The 20,984-nt window shown below is 47.2% G+C and overlaps 1 protein-coding gene across 1 annotated transcript in view; it reads right to left on the reverse strand.

Moving 5' to 3' along the window:
- BTBD9 (BTB domain containing 9) overlaps positions 1-20,984 on the reverse strand; it is a gene marked incomplete at both ends in the record, with an annotated part of 383,151 nt that overhangs the window by 18,912 nt on the left and 343,255 nt on the right. Inside the window, one exon of the mRNA XM_080710958.1 lies at positions 372-450. Coding sequence (XP_080567084.1) covers positions 372-450 — 79 coding nt within the window. The remainder of the gene's footprint in view (positions 1-371; positions 451-20,984) is intronic.

The raw sequence follows: 20,984 nt of genomic DNA on the forward strand, positions 1-20,984 counted from the left end.
AAACAGGGTCTCACTGAGTTGCAGAGGGCCTCACTAAGTAGCTGAGGCTGTTTGCGAACCACGATCCTCCAGTCTCAGCCTCCCGAATGCTGCACACCTGGCTGAGCGCTGGCTTCTGAGGCAAGGGCTCTGCACTCTCAAGGCCTCTGGGCCCTGCGGAGAGTCTGGGAGGAGTAAGCAAAGCAGGACATACTGGCTTTCATTTGCTAGTGAACAGACAACAGAGAGGATGATGATGGTCCATCCTGGGGGCCAGAGGGCCTTTCTTCTTTGCTGAGTGGGCAGGCAGAGCAAATAGTTCCACTTACCTGGGATGTAGCACTAACCTGGACATCACAAAACATCACAGAACTTCTCACAGAAACCCTTACCTCATTCGCCGTGTTGTGTGTTCCAACGATTCGGATGAAGGAGGCAGGCTGTCTTTCAAAAGTTACTGACTGCCAGGACCTGCAAGAGGAAACAGTCATCTGATGGTTACACCATGATGCAGGCACCCCTGCTGATGGTGTCGCTGGTGGTGTCCTGTCCACTGAAGAGGGGGCTTCTGTCCTGGGGGAGGCCTATGCTGCAGAAGGGGGGAGGGCTCCACCTAGTGTTTGGCTGAGAGAACCAGTGTCCCATTCAGGAGCCTACCATCTCATCAAAGAAGGTACCCTATTCACCCGTGAATGTGACTTAGAATTCCTTTAAAGCCTTGTAAAATTGAGTGCAAAGCACAGACCATATTTGCATCACGACACCAATGTCACTAAGTATAAAGATGATCAAGGCTGGTGGGAGTTCATGAAACACACTTCCTCACCTATAGAGTGAGGTGGGCACTCACCAGGAGGACCTGAGTGAGAGCAGGCCCTGGAGGTTTTGGAAGAGGGCTGGCAGAAGGGCGGGATGGGCATGGCGCAGAGGCAGCAGGTGCTGGGGGGAAGGCAGGTTCTCCCCAGGCCTCCACCATCCCTTGCTCCCAAAGCAATTCCCACTTGACCTAATCTCAGGGCTGGCCTGTCTCTGGGTGGTCTCAAAAGCAGCCCCAATGTTTTAAAGGCAACTCCACACTCATTGGCCTGGGCTGGGCCAGCTATTTAAAAGACACAGAGCAGGCCCTGAACAACTGGGAGGGGAGGAGCTCAGCTCTGGGCTCAATGCTCAGCACTCATCAGAATGCAACGGAGGAGCATGAGGCACCCACGACCATACACTCCAATAATATTTTCTATAATAAATGTGAGGAGTTCACAGTTGCTGCCATCCCTCCTCCGCTCACACAGTGGAAATGCCAGCTGCTGCGAAGCTGTTTCCTGTAATTGTCTAATTACCAAGTAATGCTAGCAAGGAAAATATATGTATTTGCAGTCTGTTTTCCCCTCTGGTTTCAGGTGCTCCATCTTCTCTCTCACTATGAGCCTCCCACTGAGATGGACTCATGGCTGCCTTGGACACCAGGACTCTTAAGGTCATTAAAAAGCCATTACCATCCTGTGTGCAAAGGCTGTGCCACTGAACAGTTTTATGAAAACAGAATTTAAAAAACTGCCATCTTTGTGAAAAATGCTATTATTTCTACTTGAAGGTGATGGTATCTGACCATCTTGGAGCCTGTGCTCCTGCCGAGCTCTTGGTGGGGAGCTCTGGTCCTCCCAGGCCTTCCGGCTTCCCTGGGAGCCCATGGTGGGATGCAGCCTATGGGCCAGGAAGCCTGGCTGCCACTACTAAGTGAAGCATCCTTTCTCCAGCAGGCCAGGGACCAGGGGGATGTGGGGGTGTCAGAGCCCCATACCATCCCTAAGGAACATGCTGAAACTGCTTCTCAGGCCACACAAGGAGAGGGAGACAGAATGGGGCAGCAACAGTCACTGGACTCAAGCCAGCTTCTCAGGGAGGGGATATGATAGGCAGGGAGGTTGGAGAGGAGACAGAATGATGACTTGGTTTTTCTGTTTTCTATCCTGTGCCTGCCAGTCTTCCAGTGACCCTGGCTTTAAGGTGAGATTTCACCCTGTGTGACTCTGAGCATGTGGGTAGGCCCAGCAATACGACTGTGGACCCAGGCCCTCCTCCCCATGAGGCTGATTGAGAGGTCCTGAGTAGAGCCAACCTGACTCCCCCCACTCCCACTTTCCCCTCTGGCCACTGCCCCTCTACTCTTCTTCCCTAATCCAAGCCCCTCCAGGATCAGCGTTCCAGGCAGGGCAGCAGCCTGAGCAGGAGGGAGAGCTTGTAAAGTAATAAGATCAGAAGGTCTCGACTTAATACCGATCCTCCATTACTTTGCATTAATATCTAATCACATTAGAGTTCATTCTCACTAACAGTGCCTGAGAGTTGAATATATGATTTCATTTTCAGCAAAAGAAGATACCAATCCTCTGACCCAAGCAGCTGTAGGAAGGAAAGTTGGTTAGATGCAGTAATGAGCATCACCCTACCGAGTGGCCAGAGTCTGGTTCCCCTGCCCTTCTGCAAAATAATTTCAAGTGCTGCTCAGTGGGGACAGCAAAGTGGCTCTGGAGCAGTCCTCACCAGGACTGAGCTACTTCACAGTCACTGCACAGCCTTGAAGGGTGCTACCTCGGCAGACTCCTCAGCAGGCCCAGAAGGCCACCCCAGGGCTCAGCAGGCCCAGAATTCCGCCCCAGGGCTCAGCAGGCCCAGAAGGCCACCCCGGGGCTCAGCAGGCCCAGAATTCCGCCCCAGGGCTCAGCAGGCCAGAAGGCCACCCCAGGGCTCAGCAGGCCCAGAAGGCCACCCCAGGGCTCAGCAGGCCCAGAAGGCCACCCTAGGGCTCAGCAGGCCCAGAATTCCGCCTCAGGGCTCAGCAGGTCCAGAAGGCCACCCCAGGGCTCAGCAGGCCAGAAGGCCACCCCAGGGCTCAGCAGGCCCAGAAGGCCACCCCAGGGCTCAGCAGGCCCAGAAGGCCACCCCAGGGCTCAGCAGGCCCAGAAGGCCACCCCAGGGCTCAGCAGGCCCAGAAGGCCGCCCCAGGGCTCAGTAGGCCCAGAAGGCCACCCGAGGGCTCAGCAGGCCCAGAAGGCCACCCCAGGACTCAGTCTACAGAGAGCTCAGCAGCTGTTGTGAATGAAATTTGTAGATTGCTGGCAAATACCCACTTTCCAAGCACCCAGACTCTGTTCTAGGAGAGAACTTAGAGGCACAGGGACATGGCAGCCTGCTGGGTCAGCAGGTGCCTGAGGAAGGCATCTGATGGGAGCAACAGGTGTCAAAGGAAACATGGTCTTTGAAGAGTTTAGTACAAACCAAAAGGCTCCATGCAGAGATGAAAACCCAACCCTGTGCTGTTGCTGCCAGGATGAGGTCCCAGAGTCGTCTACTCGTGAACAGGTGCCTACATGCACAAATGTTCAAAGAGAAGTAGATGGGATGATTGCCAATAGACTAACCAAGATTTCAGCTTTGGACTGAAGAATTTCAATAATCATTTCTTTTACCTCTCCATACTGTTTGGATCTGCCAGAATGTACATGTATGCATTAAAAAGATAAAGATCTGCCCTGCCTGAGGTTTTAACAGAGATCACACTAATGTAAAGCTGGTGAGAACGCAGCACTATGCTATTATGGAAAGTATTTCCAGCTGAGAGGTGATAGTCAAGAAGGCAGATTTTAATCCTGGTTCTTTCACAGACTAGGGGCAGAGTGGCATAGTGGTTGAGAGCTTATTGCAATCCTCCTGTCTCGGGCTCCCAAGTACTGGGACTACAGGTATGTGCCATCATGCCGGGCTCAGTCTGAACTTTTAGCAATTCTATGACTGTAATTGAACTACTTAACCTCTTGAGGCCCCAGTCTTCCATCTATAAAACAGGAATAATAAAAACAACTATCTAAAATATTTTTGTGAAGATAAAGCACATTAACAAATGTAAAACATCTAGAACAGTACTGGCACATGCTAAATGTTACAGAAAAGTGAAATGAATCAGGAAAAGACACACTGCTGACTACTGGGGCACCAAGGCCCCTCTCCTCAGCACTCCTTTCCTTGAGGCAGACAGAAAGCGGGGCTTGGAAGAACTACACAGGTATTTGTTGACTACATTCTGGAATGTGGCACCTGCTGGGTGTTATGGGGGATTCATGCAAGATATAGATAAGACAATTATTGCCTTATCAGGGGAGATGAATTAGCCTTGCACCAGCTAATTAGAGAACAATGCAAACAGTGCAGTGGACCCAACCTACAACTGGTGGGTTCCAAAATCTCCCTTCCAAGGGGGTGTGTGATGCTTGGAAGCAATTTTTCCAAAGAAAATAGAGCTATAAATTGTGATGGGGTTCTCTGGCCCACCCACAAAACTCAATTTAACTCATCACAAGACTGAAATATTATATATATGAAGTTTTAAAAAAGAAAAAATTGTGTTGTTGCCATAGTAGTAATCAACACACCAGAAAAACAAGTTTTAAAGCAATCTTTCTAAATCCACTGGCCAAGGAATGAGGATTAAACTGTCATGCATAATAAAATCATGGGATGTAGCTGTAACATGGTAGGTGGTCTGTTAAAAGGAGAATGAGAAAGTGGGCATCTGTCATCTGAAGGCCTCTCCCACCCGCAGACCACTGTGTGACTTGAAATCATGGTGGATCTCACCTGGGCATGGTGCATGCAATATAATCTCAGTACTTGGGAGGCTGAGACAGGAGGATCACAAATTCACAGCTGGCAGGTAGTAACTTAGTGAGAACCTGTTTCAGAATAAAAATAGAATAGGGCAGGGGTATAGCCAAGTGGCAGAATGCCCCTGGGTCCAATTCCAGCACACACACAGGAGAATCATAACCCACTTCATCTGGCTCTCAACAAGGCAGCCAACTGGAGTCCCATCTCAGAGGTGAGGAGATGGAGGTAAAGAGGAGGGAGGTAATTTGCACCAACCATATCCCAGAGTTGCCGGTGTAGAGTCGACAACAGGAGCAAGACCTAAGGACCAAAGCACACAATGAGGAACTTCCAAATAATTCTGAGCTGAGTTGCTGACTATTCACTGTCCCCTGGCTCTTGTTTCCCTAGGCCCCAGAGTACGAGTGACACTTCTCTTCCATGGCTGTCATCCCTGCAGGGCTGGGGATCAGAGTGGCCAGAACAAGGAGCTTACATATGTGAGTGGGTCACAGCTGACCACAGCCAAGTAACTGGCCCTTGAAGTTCCATTTTCTATGAGGAATAAAATCACAGCATTCAGAGTCATGAGGGTTCAACCAGGAAATGCAGGAGAGGGGCTCGCAGTGGGAGTACAATCACTGTCGGCCTCTATGACTGTCTTCTTTCTGGTGGTGCTGGGGATGGAATGCAGGACCTCGCATCTGCAAAAGCTCTACCACTGGGCCACACCCCAGTCCACCAAGGTGTCCTTATGTCCACAAATAACATGAACTGGAAAGGAGGGGTTCGGCAGGCACTCCCTGCACAGAAAGCTGGATGCAGAGACTGTGCTACAGAGCAAGGTCCAGGCTGGCTCACGGTGTGGATCCTCACACACAAAACTATACATCCCTCCTGAAAACATACATGACTGCTAAATATGTTTAAATATTCTGGAAGTATACATATTTAATTCATGACAGTGGTGGTCTCTGAGGAGCACAGGAAAGGGGGCTGCTGATGGGAGCAGAGGAGACGATTGGATTTAACTGGAATGCTTAATTTTTTCAGTTAAAATAAAAAAAAAAAACCTTGAAGTGTATGTAAAAAATATTAACTATAGTCAATTCCAGGGAATGAGAATATGACTTTTATATTGCTTTTTATTCTCTATGTATTTCAAATAGCTCTTGAAGTAAGAAGGAGAGAAGTCAGGAATCAAAACAGTGTTTGCATTTACGTGTAAAAGAATTTACTGGAGATGGAGTTAATTAAACTGTTAATATAAAAGTCTTAGGAAAGCCAAGTTGGTCCACAGAAGGGAGGTGTGCTCTGCTGGGTGGCATGGCTGGCTGTGGACAGCTGCATCTCTGTCTGGGGCAGGGGCAGGAGAGCCACGAGGAGGGGAAGAGGGGGGAGAGGCGCACTAGAAATTATGTAGGCCCAAGGGTGACTGGAGAAAAGAAGGCGGCAGAGCTTGCCCAAGAAGGGTTCTCCACTCTAAGCCTCACCCTGCCTTTTCCTGTGGATCTCGTGCAGAGGGTACCAGTTTTCTGGAATCTGGAAAATTATGTGACTCTGCTGGGTGTACTTTAAGATAACACAAATGCTGCAACCTTCTGTAGCAGACCCGGGGGGGATGGAGACAAGAAAGAATTTGCCCAGAGCCAGCCTGGCAGTTGTGAGCCCATGGCTTATTCTCTGTTCTTCCCCTAAAAGGGCAGTAAAGAATATGTTTCATAAAGTTTTTAACACACACACACACACACACACACACACACACACACACACACACGAAGGATGAGGAGACATAAGTAAGGATCTCTCTGCTATGCCCAGGAAGGGGGGAAGATTCACACTGCAGAGTCCTAGAGAAGGTTCAGGTCTTGAGTCCCAGTGGCCACACATACAGGTGAGCCAGGATGAATCAGGAAGATTGGATGAAAGCAGGTAAAAAGAGCAGGTGCGCTCCCCCAACACCCACTTCCCTGTACAGTGGACCGAGCTCTTCTCTTTGACAGGAGATATATCTTACTCCAGAGACCTTGAACCGAGAAGGGTTGGACTTTAGGGGGCACAGGCCCACAGAGGGAGGGATCCTGCAGCAGCAGAGCAGAGGAGTTACATGGAATGAATGTCCCGGATAGTGAGCCTCTCACCCCTTCCCTCCCTCTGCGACCCAGGCTTAGCCCCCAGGAAGGGGGCCGGACCTACCTGCTTTCTCTCTGTCCCTCCCTCCTTCCTTCTATCAAATGCTTACTGAAGACAGGCTGTGAGGACAGAGCAGAGAGTGAAGTACCTGCCCTCAAGCAGCTTATATTCCTGTGGGAAAGTCTGTCTGATCAGAGCTAAAGAGTGCTGTACAAAAAAGACAGCAGTGCGAGCCCACTGAGAGGGACACTGTACTCGACTCTCTGAAAGCGTCAGTAGAGCTAAGACCTTCTGCAGGTGGAGGAGGTGGCCACATCCAGCTCCAAGAGCATTCCAGTGAGAAGGTTGTGAGACTGCAGTGTGCAGGTCTCATTGGGCACCAAGTCTCCTAAGGACACACCCTGCCCTGCCTGACAACCAATGATGCCCATAAACCCAGCTTCTCACCAGATTTCTCCATGTCTAAGGTGTAAAGGTAAGCAGCCCAGCAAGGATCATCAAAGAAAGACTCTAACATGAAAGATAACAACTGAAAACAAACGGAGAAGAAAATAACTCAGAGGAAATAGATACGATTCAGCAACAGAGTAAAACTTCAGAAGGAAACCTATGTTGTCTTCGGAAAGATAAAAGAGAGCATCATTATAGCTCTGAAATAAGAATAAAATGAGGAAAAGGAACATTTAGAAAACACTAAAGTGCTCTTGTAAAATAAATCATAAACTGAAGTAAATGATACCACAAAAGGTTGGATAAGCCAAGCGTGGTGGCACATGTGTGTAATCCTAGTACTGGTAAGGCTGATAGAAGATGACTGTAGGTTCTTGGCCAGCCTCAGCTACTTAGTGAGGTCCTCTACAACTTACTGAGACCCTGTTTCAAAATAAAGAATTAAAAAAAAAAAAATAGGAGCCGGGCGTGGTGGCGCACGTTTGTAATCCCAGCATTCGGGAGACTGAGACTAGAGGATCACAGTTTGTGGACAGCCACAGCTACTTAGTGAGATAAAGAATAAAAAAAAAAAAATAATAGGGCTGGGGGTGTAGCTTGGAGGTAGAATGTTCCTGGGTTCCTTCCCCAGTACCTCAAAAAAAAAAAAAAAAAAAAAAAAAGTAGGGCAGGTTATGTAGCTGGGAGGTAGAATGCCCCTGGGTTCCATCCCTAGTACAGAAAAAAAAAAAAAAAAAAAGAAGAAGAAGAAGAAGACAAAGACAGAAAACAAAAAGGAAAGCCAGGCATGGTGGCACATGGCTATAATACAGTACTCAGGAGGCTAACACAAGAAGAAGATCACAGGTTTGCTACCCGCCTCAGCAAGTTAGTTAGTAACGCTCTTAGCAAGTTAAAGAGATCCTGCTTGAAAATTAAAAATAAAAAGGACTGGGGATGTATTTCAGTGGTTCAATTTGAAGGGTAGGGTTTCATTACCTTCTGTTTCCCAGTGTTGCTTTAGGAAAATCTCCCAAGAATCTTTGGGAGAATCTCATATGAATCCCATGTCTCCCATTCCAGAAGTACTTAACAGTCAACAGTTTCTTAGTACTGCAGCATGCTTTAACATGGTACAGTCTCAGGTACTTTGTAACTTGAAACTTAGGTGCTTTTTATCTGACAGACTTTGCCCTGTGTGTTTGACACTTTCCTAGCTGGTATTTTCTCTGCACTTTCTTAACGGAGCATCTGCTACTTGGATAGTGGAACTCCTCATTTGATCCTCTCATTCTTTTTATTTTTGGTGGTACTAGGGATTGTACCCTTCAACTGCTGAGGGAAATATTAGTTACTAGCCAGAAGGCTAGTTCCCGCCAAACTACCAATCAAGTGTGAGACAGACTGAGGATACTTTCATGTAGGCATAAATCTCTAAAAATTTGCCTCCAATGTACTCAGCTGCCTTGCAACCCAGACTTACTGGGAATTCTGGGTTCCCTTCCTTCCTGTTTGAACATTCACAAACTATTTATTGAGAACCAACTTAGGAAAATTAGAGCCAACTTTGTCCAATCTGACTATAGTCCTGAGGCAGCAGTAAAACTGTGTGTTGGGCATGGTGGTGCATGCTTGTAGTCCCAGTACTTGGGAGGCTGAGATAGAAGGATCACAGGTTCACAGCTACTTGTGAGGCCCTCTGTCAGAAGGAGGAGGAGGAGGAGGAACAGGAGGAGGAGGAGGAGGAGGAACAGGAGGAGGAGGAGGAAGAGGAGGAGGAAGAGGAGGAGAAGAAAGAAAAATGGGGCTGGGGGGTGTAGCTCAGAGGTAGACTGCCCATGAAAATACCCAGTACTGCAAAAACAAAAAACCCCTGTGTGTTAGGAGCCTCAAGCCTTAGGCTCACTGAGATCAAATGCTGTCCATGGGAGGCTCAAAAAGTTAAGTTAGCTTCACTTAAAACAGAGATTTTACATCAAAATACAGAGTTCTGATTTCTCTTGAAAACCAGAGGACCTGACATGCTTGGCAGCTGGAGCTGAGGAAGCGTGACAGACCGGCCCTCTGGCTTCTGTGACACCCTCACCCCTAGAGCTGGGCCAGCTGCTTACCTCATTCGTGTCTCCCACCTGGCCCAAGGAGGTGGGCAGATTTCTACCACAGCCTTAGACAGAGTTCAGGTAGTGTTAAAAATGAAAGGGTTTGCCGGGCGTGGTGGTGCACGCTTATAATCCTCGCGCTTGGGAGGCAGAGACAGGAGGATCACGCAGGTTCGAAGCCAGCCGCGCGCAATGGCTTAGGAGACCCTGTTTCCAAATAAAAATGTAAAAATAGGTCTGGGAGTGTAGCCCAGAGGTAGAAGGGCTTCCAGGAACCCCAGTACCACCAAAAAAAAAAGTGTTTGAGCAAACCCTTTTGCAACGTACAGATTCTGTTTAAAAATAAAAGCAGAAAATAGGGCTGGGGTGTACTACTTGGAGGTAAAATGCTCCTGGGTTTAATCCCCAAGTACCAAAAAAGTTAAAAAATGAAAGAATGGTTTGAACCGAGTATGGCGGCCACACGCCTATAATTAATTCCAGCTACTCAGGAGGTGGAGGGCAGGATGACTGCAGGTTCGAGGCCAGCTTGCCTGGTGAACTTAGTGAGATCCTATTTCAGCATGAAAAATAAAAAGGGCTGGGGGTTTAGCTCAGTAAGAGCAATTCTGGGTTCACTCCCCAGTACCATCACCACCATCAAATAAAGTACAAAAGGAATAATATGAGATTTTAATTCTTTTACAGGAATCTTACCAACTTCAAAATCTGTTGGAGATCTAGCCCTAGAGCAAATTATGTTTCAGTATTTAAAAAGTTAAAAATAAGTTGGGTATGGTGGCACACACTTGTAATCCCAGCATTTGGGAGGCTGACACTGAAGGATCCTGGTTCGGGGACAGCCTCAGCTACTTAGTGAGGCCCTCTGCAACTTAGTGAAACCCTGTTTCAAAATAAAGAATAAAAAATAGGGCAGGGGGTGTCGCTCGGAGGTCAAATGCCCTTGGGTTCCATCCCCAGACCCACAAAAATAAATAAATAAAAATAAATAAATAAATAAAAAGTTAAAAAATATATACCATTATACTGTTCTATTGGCCTCCAAAGAGATACAATGAGGTTGGTGGGAACAGGTAACAGCTGGTCTGTCTTCAGCCCCTGCTGCCTGCCCTCCCTGGGCTGTGCCAAGAAGCCTAGTTCTCCATCCTGGCTGTATATCAGAAGACCCACTGAGCTTTGAACATCCTCAGGCCATTCAAGACACAGCCTTTGGTAGTGGGCCTTGCTCCAGTTCAGTCCCTCAAATACTCCTCAGTGACTGCACCATGCAGCCCATGTGCAGGGGCTCCAGCCAAGCTGGGGTGCAGTGGAAGGGAGCAGCCAGGTAGTGTGGACTAGTAGCATCTCTACCCCCATCAAGGTCCCCCTGCTGTCCTGGGGTTCCTGGATCTGAGTGGACACCTGACGCCTTCTGCAGAAGGGGACTTCAGCCTGGTTTCTAAGATACATGCTTGCATTTACTGCCCTCATTAAAGCTGGTCTTGGGTTTTACCTTCTCTGCTCAGAGAATAATTTTCCCTTTTAGAGGAACTTCTTCTCAAGGAGAAGGTCAAGACCCTCCCACCAGATTCTCAAATGGGCTGAGCCAATGCTTCTACCCCTGTGACAGCGACAGAAAGGTATGTGTGCAGAGACACCCAGAGTGTTTAGTGTGCAGGGTGGGGCTGCTCTCATACCCCACATCTCACTCACTCCCACCCTCAGCCCCCGCACCCACTCTGCCATACAGCATTCCTCGATTCCCCTAAGGGACGCAGTAATTGATGATTAGCATTCCAAATCTTGGCTTACATCCTGCTAGCCGTCATATTTAATTACATTTTAACTATATTCATCTTCTATAATAGCACGAACATAATTTAGATAATCATCCCCCCCCCATTCTCTGACTCTGTCTGTCTCACTTAGAGCTCCTTGCAGCAAAAATCGCGTTCTCTGCTCAAACACACAAACAGACTGGGGCCAAGGGCTTTTCTCTCTCCTGCAGCCACAGCTGTGTTAGAAGTGCAGTGGTGGTTTGGAGAAGTGTGTGTGTGTGTGTGTGTGTGTGTGTGTGTGTGTGTGTGTAGGGGAAGCAAATTCCTGTTTGCTCTTGTCTCTTGATTCATGTGGAGGACAGGGTGTGTGTGTGGGGCTGTGCGTCTGCCTGGGGTCAATCAAAAATTAGTGTCTATAGAGTACCCTCTTGGTCTGGCATTTCTTTCTTAAAAGGTTTAATAGTTTACCTCAAAAATTTAAACTCTGTTGAAACAGTTCTAAATATCTATTAAGCCTTTTGAAGAGATCTCTTCTTCTTCTTCTTCTTCTTCTTCTTCTTCTTCTTCTTCTTCTTCTTCTTCTTCTTCTTCTCCTCTTCCTCCTCCTCCCCCTCCTTTTTTTTTTTTTTGTGGTACTGGGGATGGAACCCAGGGCCTTTTCTACCTCCAGGCTATACTCCCAGACCTCTTTAATAGTTTATTTGAAACAAGGTCTCACTAAGTTGCTGAGAGCCTCACCCAGTAGCTGAGGCTGGCTTTGAACCTGTGTGATCCTCCTGTCTCAGCCTCCCAAGGGCTGGGATTACAAGTGTGCGCCACCACGCCCGGCTAAGAGAAGTGTTCTTTCTAATAGGGTTTCTGTCACACATGGGTCTTAAAATAAATGACCTTGTCTATTATGTGCCTTCTCCAAGGGACCATAAAGTACAGGGATAGACTTGGGGGTCTTCCTGGGAGACCCAGTCTTGGACACACTATTGCACACGCTCAGGAGCTCCAGTCCCCCCACACCATTGGGAGGGCGTGTCAGGACACCCGAGCTCCCTTGTGACAGCTGCCCTTTCCTCCCCTCCCTTCAGAGTAAAAGCCACTCCAGAGGAGCCTTTGTTCTTTAACTTTTCTGGTGAAGCTGGCCATTATAGATTAAAGCTTTATAAAGAGTTAACTCTATTACAAAGATTTTATATTGCAAAGTTCAGATCTCTAAGATTTTTGGCAAAGGGAATAAGAAATGTGATAGAAATAGCTACAATCATAGCTAATCTTGCCCAAAATGCAGGGACTTAGAACCTGGAAGAACCTCAATGAGCCAACCCCACAGGTCCAGAGCAGAGACAGGAGGTTACAGAGTCCTTACCCGACATCTCCAAGCTCTGTCCATGTCCTTGGAGCTCTTAAAGGCTTCAGTGTTGAAGGATTATCCCTTAGCTGAAGACCAGCCAACTTCTTCAGACCAAATTAATTACTCGTAAGGTTCTGGGGCCAGAGAGGCAGAGCCCCCCCCCCTTCCCGCCAAAAAACAAATGCCATCAAATAACTACCCTACACTGGTGAGAAACTGTGAGGTTGAGCAGGGTGCGTCTGTGTAATAAACAAGTAAAGGGGCTCTTTTTGCCACTCATCTGGAAGGCCAAATTCCTAGCTATCCTTGGAAATAAGAGACTTTAAACAAGGCTTCAGGAGCCAGGCGGTGTCTAGACCAGTGACTTGCCACCTCTGCACATGGTATGACAGGAGAGGCTGCGGAGCCCCTCCCTGCAGAGAGTGCAAGAGCCTGGCAGAGCTCTTTCAGAGCAAGGGCTCTCCACTGTGGCCTACTCACTCTCCTTTCTCAGCCGCAACAGCTGGGAGAGCTGCCTGGCTCCGAGCGCGCCGTAGGGACCACCAGGCTGTGTTCCCTTGGGTGGAGTCCCCATGTGGTAGAGAGAGTGACTAAGCCTGCCCATGTCAGAGGCCAGGAGCCAAGAAGGGCTGGGGCAGGACTGTGGGACATGACCCTGGGCAGCTCTAAACACTTTGATTTGCTACACTCAGTTCATTTCAGATACTCATCCTCCTTTTGACCTCTGATAACCTGGCTGAGGAGCTTGGGAACTGGGCTGAAAATTGCCTGAAACAGAATAACTGACAGGGCCCAGATCTTCAATGACTGGCAGCGGCAGAGCCGGCAGCTGGGCCACATTCCTGCCAGCAGGCATCTCTGGAGACTAGGGAGGGAGAGAGAAATTCAGACTGCTCGTCCTAGAGGATTTCTTGTCCCCAGCAAACAATGCTCAACAGTTGTTGATTTCATGACGCGAGTGGCTTCTTTCAGCCTGTGAGGCAGGCAGGCTAACTCTGATGAGGCTCCTGTCTCCAAGGAGAGCGCCTCCTGCTCCTCAGCTCCTGTGACAGTTCCACATCTACCTCTCCCCCGGAGCATGCTGGAAATGTGAGGACTAGGCATGGGCAGAAGCCAATTTTCAAATGTTAAAAATTTGGCAATTTCATTTCCTAGTGCCTTCAATACCAAAAGGATTTAGAACACAATGAACACTAGATGCCTCTGAATTTCAGGTTTAAAAAAAAAGGGGGCTACTTTTTTGAAAATTTAGGCCAAAAGCCCACACAACACAAATTCCAACCCTGACCTCAGAAACACGCCACACAGTCCATATACTTAAACACATGGTGGCCTTTCAGGACTACCAGACATTCTCAGAACCAAACCTGATCAATTTCATACCTAAAAATGACACTAAGCCCCTGTTGGTATTTCAGATCTGATGACAGGCCAAAGTAATTAGGCACCTAACACTGAGGCAAAATCCCTCTTAGCTATTAAGGGCCTGATATTTGCAACTGAACAGACAAGAAATTAGGGGCACTGGGGAGAGCTTAAAAAAAAAAAACCTCCAAAGTCCTAGAAAACAAACAAACAAACAAACAAACAAACAAACAAACAGGCCGGGCGTGGTGGCACACACTTGTAATCCCAGCATTTGGGAGGCGGAGACGGGGGTGTGTGTGGGGGGATCGTGGTTCGCAGACAGCCTCAGCTACTTAGTGAGCGCCCCTTTGCAACTCAGTGAGACCCTATTTCAAAATAAATAAAAAATAGGGCTGCGGGTGTAGCTTGGAGGTAAATGCCCCTGTACTGCAAAAAAAAAAAAAGGGGGGGGGAGGGGTTGGCGGTGACAAGTCTTCCAGGCAGATCCATAGGGGCCTTTCAGGATCTGCTAAGTGCCTCATCCAACAGAAGCAAAGCACCATGTTCTGCGTGAACACATAGACAGTGGCTGATCTGCAAGCTAAGGGGAGGCTGGCTGTGGCCTCTAACTACCTTCTAGGACAATTCTGTCAATAAAAACTCTGAGTTTTAAGAAATTGTTTCTTTCTTTTTAAATACTTTGCTGAAAAAGAAACAAACACCGCACACTCACCATCCCTCAACCTGTGGTGGATAGCTTTCTAGGTCCAAACTTACTGACATAGGCCTCTCTCCGGCTCGCAACAGGGCCCGGTCCCTCAAGAGCCCCTGGCTCTTCAGGCTCTGCTCTACGTGGCCTGAGGAGGGGAGGGGTTACTTGCACCTGCCTCTGTGGTTCTCAAAGCCTCAGCCAAGCTGCCGTGCCATTCTGCTAGTGCCAGGGCATGGTGGGACTGGAGCAAGCTGCTGGCACCCTGCAGGCTCCCAATGTAGCTGGATAGGAGACAGGACAGGTGACAACAGGGCATATGTTTAGTTAATAATCTATGACAGGTAAGACTGAACTGGGCAGTGAGAAGCACTGGTAAGGCAGGTGTGGGGAATCAAATCGTTTAATTAGCCCACAGAGCAAAAACGGAGAAAGAGGCTGCTTGGGAGGTCTTGTTCATTGTGCGGAATCCTGCCCCCCCCCCCCACCTCTGGCTGGCAACCTCAATGAATTCCTCCCAATGTTTTTGTGAACTCAGGTTCCATGTATGTGTACATGCATATGTGCATATGTGTGCACCCAAGATTTGATGCACTCTATTTCTGAACACCTGCTTTGGATTTTGTTGATGCCCCCAAGGCTAAGACATAAACAACAACAACAACAAAAAGACTTCTTTACTACTTCATAGTAAACAAGCAGCCATAAGTTGCACAGGAAATATGGTTCCTTTCAGGTTGCGTTTCAATCTACCCTGGTTATTCACCATGCTAGTCTCTTGCCCTGAGGGTGTGTAAAGTTGAAGGCAGATGCCAAGAAGTCAAATTGCATTCAACAAGGTTAAAAGTTACCCTTGGCACATGGAAATCTCCTGCAATAAAACACCGCAAAGCTGCTGCTGAAGCTCAATCAGCTTGTTTTTCTGTATTATTTCTTGGGGAAAGGGGTTGCTGGGTGAAGGGGACGGGTAAGAAAACTGACCAGTAACTCTTTTTTATTCTACTGTCAGGCCTTAAAATCAGATAGATCAGCTATTAATCTCAGAAAGCCAGCAGTGAATGTGTGCAATAAATTTGTCATCCTTTTATGAATAAGCTCTCGGTCATGAGGGCTTACTGTCTGGCAATTCACCTTTTCCATGATATTTTCTATCGCTTGTACTTTGGAGCAGCTTAGAAAGAATATTATTTGTGTTCCTGGAGATCAGAACATAAAAAATCCTCAGAGTGACAGCAGCGCACAGGCAGGCTTCATGTCTGCCTCTGGGCTTTCAAGCAAACAATTTGCCAGTGCTCCCTCCAACAGCACTGGGGACGGCAATCATTCTTGTAGGGCCAGAAGAGCACTCATCCCCTCAAAAGCTGCTAATGAAGGCCCTGTTAGTGCTAGATGACGTCGCACACACCCATTGGCTTTCTGTCAAAGATTGTCAAATAGAGCTGTTGGTAATCACAGCTGGCAAGTTGTTTAGTCAATATTTTTGAAAAGTTCAACCAAGTGTATGAAAGCACAAAGTAGATTTCCTTAAAGTTACTAGATGTCTCCTCCTTGGTGATGGCTCTGTGCCATCAGGATTACCCGAGCATCCTGCTGGGTGGTCCTGAAAGCTTGTGGGGCATGAGGAGGTGGCAGGATAGAATTTCAGCCATTCTGTCACTCATCTGTTTTTTTTCCTTCCAGTCATCAGAACTCTAGATCTGAAATTTCATACCAAGAACCTTTAAGCTAGAGATTAACTAAAAAAGTTCCAAATATATAAATGAAACCCCAAACGTGAATAATTCTGTTCCATCCTCACCTGAATACTGCCCCAGGAAGAATCTCTGAACCTAAATTTTAAGGGTTTGAGGAGGATATCTACATTCTTATCCTTAATTTCTTGTGAAGAACCACTGCTCTATTCCATAACCATTGCTCCATTCTATAAAGGTGACAAGTGTTCTTTTGGTACTATTTCTCCTCCCCCTCCTCACTTTTTTGTTGTTTTTTTGGTGGTACTGGGGGTGGAACCCAGAGGCTTTCTACCTCTGGGATATACTCCCAGACCTATTTTATATTTTATTTGGAAACAGGGTCTCACTAAGTTGCTGAGAGCCTCACTAAGTAGCTGAGGCTGGCTTCGAACCCGTGCGATCCTTCTGTCTCAGCCTCCCAAGCGCGGGGATTACAAACATGCACCACCACCCCCAGCCTCCCTCCTCACTTTGTGATACTGGGGGTTGAACACAGAAGCTTTCCACCTCCAAGCTACATCTCCAGCCTATTTTTAAAATTTTTATTATTTTGAAAGAGTCTCACTAAGTTGCTGAGGGCCTTGCTAAATTGCTGCAGCTGGCTTCAAACCTTGATCCTCTTATCTCAGCCTCCCAAGTACTGGGATTACAGGTGTACACTGCCACCCTGGGCTGGAACCACTTTTCTGAATGTGACAGCATATCATGAAGAGACCACACTATTTAAGAATGCAAGTCTGCTCTTGTAGAGTTACTGACTCAGAGCCTGTCACTTGGTTTAAACGCCAACTGAGCCATGGCTGCGCCTTTGAGATATGCATCTTTGTTCCTATGATTTTCATTTTCTTTTCTTTACTTTTATAACCCGATGGGAAAGACCAAGGCTCAGGTCACATGCCCTCATTCACAGATGAATCTGGGAAGCAGGAGATCCCAGGCTCTGCGGAGCACTCCTGGTTGTCCCTGGCTAGGACTATGAGAATGGAGTTAAGTCTCTTTGGATATCCCACTGTGCATTTGTACAGCACTGTAAGCACTGAGGAATCAGTTTCCTCTGGAGACGTTGGATGCTGCAACTCCCAAATCTCAGCCTGTGGAGAAGCAGATTTTCTGCATGTCCTGTGGCAGGTTTAGGTTCTGTATTCCTACACTGGCATTTCTCCCACTAGAGAAGCGCCTAGCAGCTACGACAGCATCTGAGGGACTTGCAGCGGCTGTGCAGTCTGCACTGGTCTCATGACAACCCTGCTGTTCACAAATGTGTTGCAGCTGTCACTGAAACCTGCATTATGAGACTGAGTGAAGAGCGCTGTAGCCACGTCTAGAGAGAACATGTGACGCTCTAGTCCAGGACTCCGTGTGTGCGTGTGTGACATCCATAAGTGATTCTGGATGCTCTGCTTGCAGAAGTTATTCTGTATTCAAGTCTATGCCCACCCCTAGTGTCAGCGAACGTTTTCTGCAAAGGGCCAGGCAGTAAATATTTTAATTATCTCTGTAGGCTACACAGATGTGTCACATATTCTTTATTTTTTACAATCCTTTAAAAATATAAAGATCATGCTTAGCTTAAAGGCTATACAGAAGCAGGCTGTGAGCAACTCTGACCCTGACCTCTGAATTCCAGCCAATTCCCCAAACTTCCCAGAAGGCTGTAGGCTTGCCACGACCTCTCCAGGCCTCCTTGGGCTGTGTTGCATTTCCGTTTCTAAGGCTGCACCCCTACTTGTCAGCTTCTAGGCTGTGCTATTTCTCCATGTCCAGAACAGCCCCCTGTCCCTGGCAGGGGTCCCCCCAAGAATGCTTATCATGACTTGTACCCTGTCTGCTGCAGACTCTCCCAAATAGTCTGCCCCATTCCAGCAGGGAGGCCCATGTTCAGGCCTGACATTTCTGGTATGGAAGATCTGCCACTAAATGCCTGTGTTCCTGTCTTTAGGCTGGGAGTGTGCAGCCAGCCAGAAGCATGAGACAACAGTCATCCTGAAGTCAGGACTGGACAAGGTCATAAAGGAAATGCTGGACGGCTTGACTTCCTTTTTTATTCTGAAATCCCAATTGATCAATAGACTGTATTTTTCAGCACAACATTTTTCTGACACCTTCTAGTTACATAGGGCATTTTATCTGATCTGGGAAAACAATCCATTTGCTAAGAGCAACCTTAGGTTGTCAGTGCCCACCTAGACTGAGCGCCAGGCCTGGTGGCACTGAGGGCTCCTGCAGCTGATGAGCTTTTTGCAAAGGGTCTGGTGAGGAGCTTCAGTCACCCAGAGTTGATTAGTCTGCTTCTCCAGCAGCAGGATGGGGTGGGGGATTTTCTGTGATCATGTTCTAGTCTTTAGACTGCATGTCATATTACTGAATTTGCCACCTAAGTCTGTGTTTGAACTTGCAGTATTCTGATTAGCTTTCTGACTAGTTAGGAACATTAAATTCTGTCATTCCATTCAGGAGATCGGTGGTCACGTACCTCATCTTCCATCTTACTGTGAAATGACACATTTGCAATTCACTAAAAATAAAGTAGCTGATCTCAAGATAGTGTATGCACCCGCAATAGACTCAGCAGGCACTAGAGAGGTGAGAAAATGTGCAGTGTGGGTAAACATTTGCGTCACCTTTCCACAACACCATGACCTAAGATATGTACACAAACATAGATCCTTTCAAATACAGAGAGCATGTGCTTCCTGCTCCCATGTCTCCTCAGTCGCTCTCCTCAGAGCCGGCAATGAGACCATCTTAGGCCACTGTGTTTTTGCTGTGGCACATCAGTAGGATTACTATGTAATTTAATGTGGCAATACAGTGTCTCAGCTGTAGGAGTTAATGTGGCTATCTGTACTTAAAATACACAGAAAACCCGTGGCATGAATTTGTCAACTATCAAAAGCTCCTACCACTCAAAGTAGCTTGTACTTGACACACAGCTTCTAAGAAAGGGTATGACCCTACTGGTGTTTGCACTGGGATTTGAAGCTATCCTTCCTACATGGTTTGATGACATACACTCGTATTGGCCAACAAGGGATCGTTTACTTAACTGTCATTTACTAGAGAGCTAGTTGACAAATTTGTGCCAGCTATCTTTTGTTATCAAGGTAATGAAAGAGCAGTCCGCCTCTCTGGCTGAAGTACTCTGCCTCTTGGGCTGCTGGCCCTGGAGGAGGGGCAAGTACGCAGGAGGCCTAGGCTATGGCAGTGGCTGGTAGGGAAAGTCCTGGGTGATAGGTATGTCCCTCAGGGCCTGGTCCCACTCTCCTCCACACTGTGATTCCAGGATTCTGACTGTTTGCCATCCCCTGAAGAGCAAGCCTATTCTCACAGCTTCAAGCTGAGCAGGAAGTGGGAATTTGTTCTTGGCTTTCTTTGGATAAGCTACTTTGGCAGTAAGAAAAGCTCCTTACCACTCAAAGTAGCTTGTATTTGAAATACTGCTTCTAAGAAAGGGTACGACCCTATTGGTGTTTTCACTGGGATTTAAAGCTATCCTTCCTACACGGTTTGATAATATACAGTCATACTGGCCAACAAGGGATCTTTTACTCAACTCTCATAAAGTTTTACAATGTATGATTCATTTAAAAAATGAGACTTGATAATGCAGATTTATCACAAAGAGAAGCCTGCCTTTAAAATGTGATTTAATGATGCCTATACTTATTCGTTGACATCTTTATAAAACTGTTAGTGTGGAAATATATTTGTCTTCTTGAAAGTAATTCTTCCTTTTACAAGTGTTGTGTGATACAAGAGCCATACATTTAAAAAAGAGGAGCGGTGGCCTAATTATGCTGAGGGATGCTGCACCAAGCCAGATCCCCGCCCCCTTCAGATTTTGGCTCTCCACTGGGCATGGCAGTCTTCTTTTTCAGCTCCTTCCACACATGCACAGTTGTCTCAGGGATGCTACTACAACCAGAGGGTAGAAGGCTCTTCAAGGTCATACAGATACAGTAATGCAGTCAATAAACAAGCTACTGTTGATGATTTAGTTCTGCTTTTCTTTCTACCCTCACATGGTTTATGAGCAGATCTGATGATTTAACCTTTCAGCCAATTAGAACACAGATGTGATTGACAGCAAATGAATAAATAACATTTTACTGCAGGAGACAGAATCATCCTCCCCTATTAATCAGCCCCTCTGCCCATATGCAGGCAACACGATATTTATCACGCCACTCGGTTAGTCCCTTGGGGTGTCATTTCATGGCCTACCAGTAAAAACTTCACATTTACAGCAACTGCCCCTCTATTACTGTCGATAACATCTAATTGATATGTCAAACCTCCAAGGAATGCAGTAAATTGAAACACTGCCTCCCCAAAGAAAATAAACTGGCAAATAGGTAAATCAGCACCTGTCTTGCTGTAATCCCCAACCATCTCCCACCCAAAAGCCTTTCCCAGGAGATATGACCACCCTTTCCCTTCAGTCCCAGGTACCTCAAGCCCTGGGTGCACACACACAGAATATCACAGAGAGCCTTTAGTGCAGCCCTGTGATAAATCAAATCACTTTGGCAGGAAAAGCCCAGCCAGACTGTGGGTGCCACAAGAATTAGGTGGGGTGGAGTCTGGAAGAGAACAATAATGGCCTGATAACAACACAGCAAGCTTCCTCTGGAGCAGGCAATGCTATCAGAGCTATGATTTCATTTACCTTCCAAACACCCCTACAGAGCAGGGAGGAGCTGGTATAATTATTATCATTCAGAAGAAATGAGGCCCAGAGAAGGAAGAGGTAGGTGTAAGCAGTTATCATGAGTCAGATAAAGTTGTGTGTGTGAAATCCAGGGCACTCTACCC

The sequence above is a fragment of the Muscardinus avellanarius genome (assembly GCF_963383645.1).
Source record: "Muscardinus avellanarius genome assembly, chromosome: 14".
NCBI classification, from domain to species: domain Eukaryota; kingdom Metazoa; phylum Chordata; class Mammalia; order Rodentia; family Gliridae; genus Muscardinus; species Muscardinus avellanarius.